This window comes from Halichoerus grypus, chromosome 10 (assembly GCF_964656455.1).
Source record: "Halichoerus grypus chromosome 10, mHalGry1.hap1.1, whole genome shotgun sequence".
NCBI classification, from domain to species: Eukaryota; Metazoa; Chordata; class Mammalia; order Carnivora; family Phocidae; genus Halichoerus; species Halichoerus grypus.
The window spans coordinates 64,444,690-64,456,982 of NC_135721.1; the positions used below are offsets into that span (position 1 = coordinate 64,444,690).

At 34.6% G+C, this 12,293-nt stretch overlaps 1 protein-coding gene across 4 annotated transcripts in view; it reads left to right on the top strand.

Annotated features, from left to right (window-relative positions):
- RTN4 (reticulon 4) overlaps positions 1-12,293 on the top strand; it is a 69,448-nt gene that overhangs the window by 33,853 nt on the left and 23,302 nt on the right. The window contains exon 1 of one of the 4 annotated variants that reach the window (XM_078056554.1): positions 3,246-3,467. The exons of the other annotated variants lie outside the window; for them this stretch is intronic. Within the exon in view, the coding sequence (XP_077912680.1) occupies positions 3,434-3,467 (34 nt within the window). The 5' untranslated portion in view covers positions 3,246-3,433. Of the gene's footprint in view, positions 1-3,245; positions 3,468-12,293 lie in introns of those variants that run through there. 4 annotated transcript variants of the gene reach the window in all.

Consider the following 12,293-nt stretch of genomic DNA (forward strand, 5'->3'; position numbering starts at 1 on the left):
ATTGAAATAAGTTTAAAACTCCTGTGTAACTGTAATTGTTTATTTTTTTTTAAAATGTTCTTGTTTTCTGTTTTCAGAAAGTAGAAGTATTTATTTTAGCTATCAAGAATTGTATACTAGCATTCCCCAACTTAGAGAATATTACTTTAAATCCAAATGACCACCTCTTTTTCATTTATTTCCCTTGATTTCTAAACATTGTAAAGAAAACAAACAAAAACTTGAATTTTTCTGGGGTTGAGAAGTAGAGGAAGGAAAGAAATGGGGGAAGGAGGAATATCTTGGGAAGGCTGGCTGGAACGGACTTATAGCTTATGTATTGCTGCCTGTTCCAAAGTACAGTCTTCAGTCTGAAATCGTGCTATTTACACATACACACACACACACACACACTCACTCACTCTCTCTCTACATGAGAAGGTTATAGAGAAAGGAATTTTTTTTATTTCTTTAGTAGGAATTGACTTAATCACATGATTTTCCTACTACTGAGGTTAAGTGTGCTAAGAAAATGAGAATTTTGATTTGAGATAGGAGAAGAAAAATCTAGAGGGTGTAGGTAATTTTAGAGCATGGGACCCTTTGGAAAGGAGTTAGGGTTATGCTTGGGAGGTTTTCTTTGTTTTTGTCATGCTTTGTCTACTGGGGATGTGGATATTGAGGAGTGGGAAGTCGCCAAACGTGAACTTTGGAAAATTTAATTCAAAAGTTCTGTGTAAGGCTAATTTTGCATTTTAAAAAGGAGAATGTCTTCCATCACCCACCCTCCCCAATCTTCTGTGGTCTCCTCCTTTGGAAGCTTTTACTTTTCAGGTAAAAATAGGTTCCTGTCCCAAATATTCAAAGTGCTGTTTTACAAGTTGGGATGTATGTTCTATTTGAAAATTGTCCTTGAAAGAGTTCATTTTTTAAACAAAATATTAAGTATTTGAAGGAAAACAAAATAAATGAAGGTAAGTTTTTAACAGATTTATGTCCTTTATTTGTCTGTTATGTTGAGATTTAGTGTGGGGTAGGACCTATAAACTGTCCATGTATAAATTTTTCTGAGCTGGAGTATAATGGAACTGTATAGCAAAGCACAATAATATGTGTGTGTGTGTGTGTGTATATGTGTGTGTGTGTGTGTGTGTGTATTCTTGTACTTGTTTAGAAAGGTATTGGGTTATTCCCTAGAATTGAATGGCTTCATATATGCGCTTTCTTAGATGTGTTTTATGTACCTTATCTCCTACTAGCTTGATTGTTATTTGTAGCATAATAATAGTGTTAAATAGCTAGGACTTATATAGGGCCTACTTTTTGTCAGGGACTGTCCTAAGGCCTTGCATACGCTAATTCATTTGATCCTCACTAAAAGCATAGCTCATATGGCTTTATGTTTTTAACAGATTTGTATCATCAGGTTTTTAAATTTCGGTACTTTTCTTGCTTAGCTAACCAAACTTAAAATAACCCCTTTAAAACTTTTTAAGAAACAAACGGGCAAAATGTCAGTTGATTTATATGAGTTAGTTTTTCCTGCAAACTTAATAGTTTCAATTGCAAAGACCCTAAAAATTAAAGAATTAGGTATCAGTATGTAAGATCAAATTTCAGGGCTCCTACTTTGACTTTTAAATCTGCCAGGGGAGCTTTTAAATGTATTTAATGTTTAGATGAATGGTTATATTATCACACATTCTTGTTCTCTGAAACTATTTTTAAATGTTTTGAATAAAATCAAGTACCAGCAGATATGAATAGGATAAATAGCAAATACCTTTGTCGCAAGAAATCTTTTTTTTCTCTCCTATTTGTGCAGTAATCTGTCTTGAAAGCAGCGTTTGGGCACTGTTTTTGAGTGCTTTATTCTAATGCTAAAGTATTTACATGTCTTCGCAGTTTCAAGGGATTCATTGTTAGAGATAGTATGTTGGAAATATTTCATACTTAACTGAATGGTTTGAGATTTCAAAGTATTGGCGTGGAGAAGCCAGACTTTTTCAGCCATTGTATGACCTTGCGACAGGGTTCTCAAATACCACATTGTACATGGGTCCAGTGAATAAAATTTTAAGTTAGATACTAACTTTTGAGCTTAGAATAGTAGACTCTCATTAAAAATTGCTTTGCTTTATTTATGTATGGAGTTAGAAAGGCAGATAGGAAAGAACTGAGTCATTGACCGGACTATTTCTGATTCTAAGGATTTTGCAGTTTTATAGCAAGTTCCAGAAAATATGCCAATTTCAGTGTAGCTATATCATCTTCAGAAGTATGTACTTCTGTACATAGGCCATATATCTTATAATACTTTATCCTATCACACACTTTAGAACATTTTAGCTGATTTGTCATTAAATATTGCCTCTATAGCTTCGTTGAATGCTTGTATCAGTTAAACCAGTTGTGGAACATTAGTAAAGACATTCTGCACTGGAGTGAATGCCAGTTTTAGAAAGTTGAGCAAAAATTTTGGAAGTCCTATACATAGATTTGTTTTTGTATTTATCAGTAAAATTTTGGTTTGGTCTTATGTCATTTTCCCAAGGCAAATGATATAATTAGCACATGAATATTTCTCTTCAAGCTAAGAGTCTATTAATAGTACCTGCAGTAATGTTTAATAGATATTTATTGAAAGATTGAGTTGTAGCAGGTGATGAGTAGGAATAAATATATATTTTTAAGTGTCTAGATTTCCATTATTGTAAAAGAAGAAACAGCATTACATTAGAAAGATGAGACTCCTGAAATTGAATAAAACCTTTTTTTCCTTAAGTAGCATATATTCAGCAAATACTAACAATTTGACTTTGTGATTCTCCACTCATACCCTCATAAGGGTGCAAACGCTGAATGCTTTAAGCCTTATTAATAAACTCAGGAGAAAGTAGGAAGAGATTCAGCATTTCCCAGGCTTGAAATTTAAGCTATTACCCTTCTTTGGATCAGTCCATTTTTATCTTATTAGGTAACTATTGATTTTAGAGTTTTAAATGAAACTGAAACCAACAGCATAATTCACCCATTTATGAAAAGAAAAAAATTGCATATGGCTGTAAGTGCGTTTCACATATATTCAGTGGTTAACTCTGCCAAAAGAACAGCTCTCATTTCTTTCCTTTCTTTGGTAGCCTGCCCCTCCCCCTGCAAAAGTAGCTCCCTTTGGTATGAGCAACAAGCAGAAGATTAGAACAATAAACACACAGGAGGAAGGCGGTAGTGCCTGAGTATTAGCAGCCTAGTTACAGATTGCACTGCGTCAGACTGTTCCACACCCAGAAGACGTCAGGTGACTCCGGTCCTGCTGCAGTTGTGCAGCAGAGACTGCAGACTTGGGTGGAGGAAACGGTATTTCATGTCTCACAGGGTAGCTTTGTGCAGTTACAGCTTTTCTGTTGGTATGCATAATTGATAATTGCATCTGGAGGGCAGATCGTGACCAGAGATGGACTGTCAGAAGAAAAATTGGAAGGATAAGGGTATATGTGCTTTTTAATCTTCTATTCAGTGTTTTTATGCAACCAATAATATGTTGCTATGAATAAGCTTTGCAATTTTAGATATATTTTGGATTGGAAATGGAGCCTATGAAAGCTTTAAAAGTTAAAGATTAAAACAGCTATTTCATATGTTTTTATATTTGGTTGTGTATGAGGAAATGTCATGCTGTTCTGTTTCACTGGCATTTGATTTAGGCTTTGCAATCCTATTGTTGATTAGGTTCTGTTCTTTAATCTTGCACGTTGTAAACAGTGGGTTTCATTTGTTGGTCACTTTGGTGCGATAAATTCACACAGCTATCTTTGTATTACATAATGGCATATTTTCTGTGACTATTTTTTTTTAAAGCTGATTTGGTGTAGTTGAAATTCTATCCAAGATTTTTGTAGGTAGTAGGATACTGTGTTTGCAATTAAGCTTGTTTCTTTGGAAATCTGATTGAACCTTTAATGTCTTTATCAGTCACATTTTAAGTAGATTATATTTTTGTATATCTTGAAATCATTAAGTTGTATACACACTAGTTTTAAATGCATGTCTATATTTAAGTCTTTAACCTTTGTCCTTCTAATAACCAATCAGTGATCTTGATCCCCTTTCCTCCCCCTTGAAAGCCCAGCAGATCCTTTCAAGTCTCAGTGGGTCATTGTGTAAGAATTTAAGCCCATAAGTGCTAAAATGTTGACTGTAATGAATATTTTAAAAATATTTTATGTAGATGGTTAAATGTGCCATTTTTTTTAAACAAAAGAGAAGGTGGTAAGCTATATATCTGACCCCTTGTAATAAATTGTCTTAAAAATAATTAGAGCTATTTTAAGTAGTCCAGGTAGGCATTACACACAGTTTTTTTTTCTGGCCACATTTAAGTTTTATAGTTTTTAAAAAAATGTTATTTCCTTCTATAGCAGAATTGTTTGCACAATTGGTGATAATGTTTCTAAAAGCAATATGTGGAGTTAATTACAGTAACATTCATAACATCCTTTTAAAAATTGGTTCAATAAATAAATGCGGGGAAAAGGTGAGTTTGAGATTGAGTTCACATTGAGACAAAGATTTTTATAGTTACAATTTAAAGACCAGAAAACAGTACAGCTTTGGAGTTTTACCTGTATGGTTTCTTTATATGTGAATTTAATGAAGAGAAGGATTTTTATTTCTTCATCCTTCTGACCTAATGAAAGGCGAATTGAAACACTAGTGTTTGATAATTAAAATTGAGAGTAGTGATAACAATACAATAAAAAAAGCTTTAAAAATATGTAAAAGTTGCATCAGGGTCTACTCTGCAGATACTAAGGATCTGTATTAATAATTTAAATCTTAGACTATTTAATAACATCTTATTTATTTGCTGAACTAATTTAGGGATATTTTGAGACAGGAGCAATTAAGATCCAGTATAGCCCATATTATGCCAGAGATTTATTTTTATTATTTTTAGGCACTAAATACAAAATCACATTTACTCTTGGATATCTCTGGGGAGCTTCACATTGTATGTTAAATGGAATGGCCTAATATTTTAGTGCTTGTCTTTGTCTTTCTTTTTTTTTTTGCTTGTTACCTATTTTTCTGATTTATTGGTGAAGTTATATTTTAGTATTAACATTTTAGAATATAGATTACGACTTAAATGGAAATCACTGAGGAGGTGAAACTGCCATGGAATGAGTTTTTCCCCATTTTATGAGGAAATGAGGTTTTTTCATTTTAGGAGAAGTGTGTGACAATAGAGAAGAGAAACAAATCTAAGCTCTGGGTTTACTTTAAAAAAAAAAAAAAAACTTAGCGCCCCCCCTTTTTTTTCTTACTGTTACCTCCTTACCTTAAGTGCCATGGTTGAAACACAGTCGTCTAACGATGGTGAAGTATAATAGTGTAACAGAAGTGAGAGCTACTCTGATTTCAGTGTTTTAAAAAGTTTGTTTTTTCTTGTTTTGTTTTGTTGCTGATTAACTAGTATTTAAGACATTTTATCTTTCAGGCTAAAACCAGTATTAATTTGTATTCTCTTACATGTTTTTTTATCTTTGATTTCCTATTCTTAGCAGCATAATTGCAACAAATGAAATCCACATGGTACTTGATTATTGGGGTTATATGGAAAGCATTGCTTAAGATTGTGAAGAGCTTAGAATAGGAAGGAATGGGAAGGTTTGGAGGTTTGGGTAGGGTGGGAGCATGATATAACCTCTAAACAAGGTATAATTGAGATAGTGAGTAGAGCTTTTTGGATAGAACAGAGTATTTATAAGACAGCAGTTGAAAGATAAGATCGACATGGTCAAAGAATATAGAAGATTTGCAAGATCTAGGTCAGGTTTCCTCAAACTTCCCTGAAGATGAGGATCACCTAGCGCTTCTTAAATATACAGATTCCTGTGATCAGACTCAGATTTACTGAATCAGAATTTACAGCAGAAGGGCCTGGCAATCTGTATATTAAACATCTTGGTGTCATTCGTGTTATTATCAGGCAAATTTAGGAAATACTGATTTAGGTTTTTAAGTTTCTGGTTTGGTAACTTAATTTTGGCCAGAGTAAGAAACTTACCCTTTTTGGTCTTCATTCAGTTCCCTCATTTTGATGATTTCTAGGCTTCCAGTTTTGAGGTTGTCTGGTTTTATGAGAAGATACCTTGGGCCAGATTGCAGAAGACATTGGCTTTTGGATTTTACCAGGAAGGAAATAAAGAGCTTTTGGAAGTTTTAAAGTCAGGAGCGATAAAATGACAGCAGGTTTGAAAGACAGGTTTGGGGTGCTGTATAAGATAAACTCGAGGAGAACTTAGAGGCCGAAGTTAGGATGACTGTATTTGTGCCCAGATTTAAAGCAAATAATGACTGAACTTGGCCTGAAAATAGGCATGAAAAGGAAGTGACAGATTTGAGAAACTCAAATACTTGACATTGGGCATAGATTTGTGGGACTAGGGTAAGGGAGGGACTCAGAGGACAACATGATTTCAGTTGGAGTAGAACACTGGAAGTGCTAGAGCTTTTTAGTATCAGTAGAAATAGGCAGAAATGATGCCAAGTTCGGTTTTAGAAGCTTCAGATTTGAAGTGACTATAGAACTTCTGTGACGCTCAGAGAAATGACAAGTTTAATGATAAAGAATTAGGAATTGAATGGTTAAATACTACAGAGAAGCTGTTTAGTATGAAGATTGAGCAATGGTTGTGGACCCTGTGGGATTTTAGAAACCTGTGCGACACTATCCATTATTACTAGTGTTTTTTGAATTTGGCAGTTAACGTGCTGTAGGCGACCTTTGAGACAAGTTCTGTGGGATGGCGTCAGAAGTGTTTCCAGCATTAAAATTCAATTTGTTTATATCTTAAGACAAACTGCCTTTGGCCCATTTCTGGAGCGTACTTCTTTGCAGAGATTCTTATAGGGAGGGGGTCTTTACGTTTGATAAACCACTTGGAGTTTCTTTAGAGGTTTAAGGTTACTGAATATGGGCACAGTTGTACGTGCGTACTGACATTCAGGTAGAAAGGAGCAGGGGTCTTGCTGCGTGAAATAAATGCCTCACGTACCTCCTGAGAAAGCCAAAAAATGCCTCAGGAGGGAACTTTGGCATTAATCAATTTTGAGACCTGTTTGGAGGAAGGCCCTTACTTTTAGTTCTAAACTTAGTTGAAACACGATGTTTAGGCATTCACTGAATATTCTAGATCTTGGTTTAGCTGCACGACACTATATATACATAAATATATATACATTTTTGTAGAAAATTTAGGTGTCTTGAAGACTAAAACTTTTGCTTCACATGGAGTGGTTTTGTTTTGATGTATTAATTTTAGTGGTGTGTGTGTGTGTATGATGAGGGGGTCATACGGTACGTTTTGTTATATAGTCTTTCTCTCACTAAATGGGGAAATGCCTTTTATTTAAAATATATTCTACATTGTTTTAATGGCTATATCATTCTAAGTATGTACTATTAATCCCATCTAGTTAAAAATTCAAGTTATTCCTAATGTTTTTGCAAGTATAAACAGTGCTAAAATGAATATAAATCTTTGTTTTTATCCGTGAGTATTTCCAAATTGCTGGGTTACAGTATTTAGGATTTTGGGTCATGGTGCAAAATTGCCCTCCAGAAAGATGATACACACAGTATTATTTTTTAAGATGGTACAAAATATTGTACAAATGTATGAAAGTGTCTGTCCTGAAACTTTGGCCAAGATTAAATATTACATATGCATTTCTGATCGTTTTAACTCTGAAACAGTTATTTTGTCAGTTTTAAGTAGTTAAATCACTTGATGAGAGCCAGGTTTATATTAAAAAATGGTAAATTTGCAAATGTTTTCTTTTATATGTGGTTTAAAGTCTTGTATGGATATGTAGTGGGAGGAATCGTGGAAATATCTTCTCTGTTTTATTTTTTATCCACATCTGGGTATTCCTAATTCCTCACCAGGACTCTTCACTGGTTTTTCCACTAAATCCTATGTGTCACAGCCAAGTTAATCTTCCTGAACTCTGGCTGTAATCATAGCACTTAAGAGGTTTCTCTTTACTTTCAAATTAAGTTCATACTGTCTATCCTGGACTTTGAGAAGGCATTCCCTGGCTTAGTCCCAACCTTTATAATCCCATCTCTCATTACTCTGTCTCCAGCCACATTGAAGGACTTGTTCCTTCAGTGTTCTTTGCATTTGCTTGTGTTTTTTTCTGTCTAGAATGCCCCTTCTTCCCATTCATTCCATCCAAATCATACTAATCAAAGGCCTAGTCTTCCTTGAGGTCTTTACAAATCCTCTCAGGTGGAGGTACTCCATTGTTCCCGCATACTGTGCAGAGTCAATGAGGAGACACAGTGATGAAGCCACCACTGTTTCTGCCTTCCTGGAATTTAGAGGCTAGGAAAAGAGTCAGGATGCCTATATATCTTATATTGATGTCTGTATGGATAAATAGATATGTATCTGGATATACATGTGTATCTAGCCATGAATTCCATGAAGTCAGAAACAGCGGTGTCTTCGTCATTGGGTCTCCTCGTTGGTTCTGTATACCTCAGTGAAGGGAGAGGCTGAGAGCTCTGATGTTCAGCTAGGTTTAGTCCTGGCCTCAAACCCTATACATACAGTCTTGAAAAGTGCAGACAGGGCACCTTATTAGTTGTTTATTCTGACTTTCTCATTTTACAGGTAAGGAAACCAAGAAAATGAAAGGGATTAAATTATTCAGGACCACATAGCTGACAACATGGGGCTTTTGTTTTTATTATACAATTTCTTTGAACAACTGAAGATTGAAAAATATAAAACCTACTAAATCGACCCATGTTTTGATTTTTGTTCGTTTATATAGTCTGTGTCATCTTATTGAACATGGTGTATCTCTCTTTTTGTATGGTCTTCATTCTGCAGTAAAATAGGCAGTAGTCTTTCACACTAGCAGTGAAAGAAGGTAGGTGTGGTTAGTTGTTTAGTATTGTCAAAATGTTAAGCCTAGTGGGGACTCTGTGGGCCAGGAGAATAATTTCTCTTTGTCCTTAGGGGTTGGATTACATGCTTGCATGTAGGAAGAATATTTAAGCAGTGAATAGAACTCTTATTTTGGTCTCTAGGTATCCCCCAGGTTCCCTTTTTATTTATTCAATTGATCTTATCTCTTGCTAGAATTTAGGCTCAACAATGTTACTAAATTTAATTTAACCAGCTCTCTTCTTTCCATCTTCAGAGCAGTATTCTGAGACCAAATTTTCTGTTTCTCTGCTTCATCATGGATGTTGCTGACTTTTGTTACTGGTGTGTGTGTGTGTGTGTGTGTGTGTGTGTAAAATGTACAAACATATGTTTTTAAATCTTCAGGGCTTTCACGTTTCAGTCCAGTCACCATTTAGGCATTTATGGAAGGTATTGATAGACACCAAAATACTATTGTCTCTCCTCAAATACTGTATCACCACTATCAGATTTATTCTATATAGCATTTACTTGAGGAGCTCAAAGCAACTTAAAGATTAAAAATTATCAGATATTACTGATATCCCTGCAAATCTATTGTTAAGAGTTGGGCATTGAGATAGATTTAGGAATTTCTACTCTCAGACTACAGAGTTGTTAAAATTACGATTTTCATAAGAATAAGAGGAATTATAGCTGTTTTTTGTTGGATGCACCCATTTGTTTATTTTTCCACTGAAATAATCTAAAATAATTCGATATATGTTATTCTGGTCTGTTTTAGCATTCTGATGTGAATACTACCTCATTTGTCTATACTATCAGCTGTTTATTCCAGTGAGCATTTATATTCAATGTGAATATGGTAGGTATAAATGGTTATAGAAGTACAGATCTTACTCAGTTTATGATGGGGTTACATCCTGATAAATGAATCATAAATGGAAAATATTGTAAGTTGAAAATACATTTAATACACTTAAACTACTAACATCATAGTTTAGCCTAGCCTACTTTAAACGTGCTCAGAGTATTTACATTAGCCTACAATTGGGCAAAATAATCTAACACAAAGCCTCTTTTATAATTAAGTGTTGACTGTCTCATGTAATTCATTGAATACTATACTGAAAGTGAAAAACAGAATGGTTTTGTAAGTCGTCTCGTGATCACGTGGCTGCCTGGGAGCTGCCGCTCGCGGCCAAGCGTCCCATGTGCCGCTAGCCCGGGAAAAGATCAAAATTCAAAGTATCAGATCTACTAAATATGTACCGCTTTCGTGCCATCCTAAAGTCGAACCATCTAAGTTATGGGCTGTCTGTATAGATATAATTAATTTACCTAGTATTGAAGTTAATTCTCTTTCTTTGTACTAATAATTTGCTTTGAGCCCCTCCCCCCCATTCCAGTCTATTAAGCTTTCCAGGTTTCTAGAGTTAAAGAACAGTATGTTTTCCATTTAGTTCTTATTAGTAGAAAATAGGATTTTGAGCAGTGATTTCCTATTTCTAAGGTTTGGTTCCTATTTCTTGTGATGTAATGCTTGGATGCCAGTAAGAAATAAAATTTAAACCATAGTAAATTATGCATTGAACCAATGTCTGTTCTAATTTCATGTTTACATTTGTATACATCTTGATCAGTTCTAGTGATTTAAAATAAATAACTGCATGCTTACTAAAATTTACTGGAACTAACAGGCTTTTTATAGGTAGAGTCCTTATTTTGACATCCTTTACAACTAAAGATTATTCACGTTGGCACAGGTAGGGAGAATCATTGGTTAGGAATATATGTATTTAACATGCTTAAAGATTTTATTTAGCTTTATCTTAGAGAAAATGGAATTAGCTATATAAATTTTCCTGTGGGAGGAAAATTATTGTGGTTTAGAGAAATTAGAATTATTTTCTGCTGTATTTTTTGCCTTCTAATAAAGCTAGAAATAGAATGTGAGATTAAAGGAAGTATTGAAAGCCACATGAACTAATTAAATTGGTGAATTTAACTTAACAAATGAGGCCTGTATGAGTACTGACACACTCCTTTAAATACAAAATGCGGTATGATGGAGAAAGTGAGACTTTTGTGGTCAGACCAGAATTTCAATCTGTAACCCTACATAGTTTATTTAATAATACTTCTAAGCCTCAGTATGTACTGAACCCATAACTTAGATGGTTCGACTTTAGGATGGCGCAAAAGCGGTACATATTTAGTACTCAGGACAGTTCCTTGTTCAGATTAGGGGATTACTAAATTATAGAAAAGGCAAGTATAGAATTTATGCTGATTTTACTTAAAATGCTTTTTCCTCAGATGTGTTGGTGGTAGAAATTGGCCAATGCGTTGTAATGTTGGAAGTAAAACAGGAAAGATTTAGTGATAAAAGAGACAAGGACCCAAAATTGTGCGTGATCTTTCAGGAAACTCAAGTTATAGGAAGAGGAGATGGCCAAGAGAGACGGCAGTATTTTTTGTCAACTGTTTGGTTGAGGTACTTTGTAGCAGTTGTAGGTATCCATTACCTGAACCTTGCTCACTGAAACCAAATTAGCAGTGCTTTCAGAGAAACTTGAATTCATATTTCAAGAAATCCGGGCTTAGTGAAGCATTGCATTTAATATTTGATTGCCCTGCTTGGATTTGTCTCTTATAATATTACCTTTATTTAGTGTGTTTAGTTCACCAAGCATTTCCATTGTGTGAAATTTCTTTTCAGCTTCAACTAACTACTTCGTTTGGTATCCATTTTCTAATTTTATACAGGGGGAAACTAGGTTAAGTGATCTAGTCTGGGTCATACTGCTGGTAAATTGAAGGAAGAAATAGGACTCACGCCCCTCTTAACTGTCTTTGCTGGAAGAGTTAAGTTCCCATTCTATACAGATTTTTTTCTGGACCTTCTACCTGTCACTTAACTAGGTTGGTGAGTGCTTACTGGGTGGAGGTGAGAGCTTACTATGTAGGGCTAAATGATCAACTCTGAATTCTAGTCACTTTTCTTGGCCATTGAGAAGAATTTAAGGATTATGATTCCTAATAAATACATAATTACCTATTTAAAGATTATGGTCATGAAAAATAACATTTTATTATCATTCTAATATATACTTGTTTATTAATTTCCCATCTAACTGCCTGACTTTATTAAAGAAAACTTAATATTTGCTTTTGCTTAGGAAGTAATTCTTGTCCTGCCAGCCATTCCCTGCTCTACCAGTATTTTTAGGACCCGCTAGTTCAACTTTTTCCCCCTAGACAAAAGATTTTAAAATTGAAACCCGACTTGAGGCTATTCAAGGAAGAGCTTCAGTAAGAATTTGATTTGAGGCAAAATGTAATTGGATGACTTTTGCATGTAAG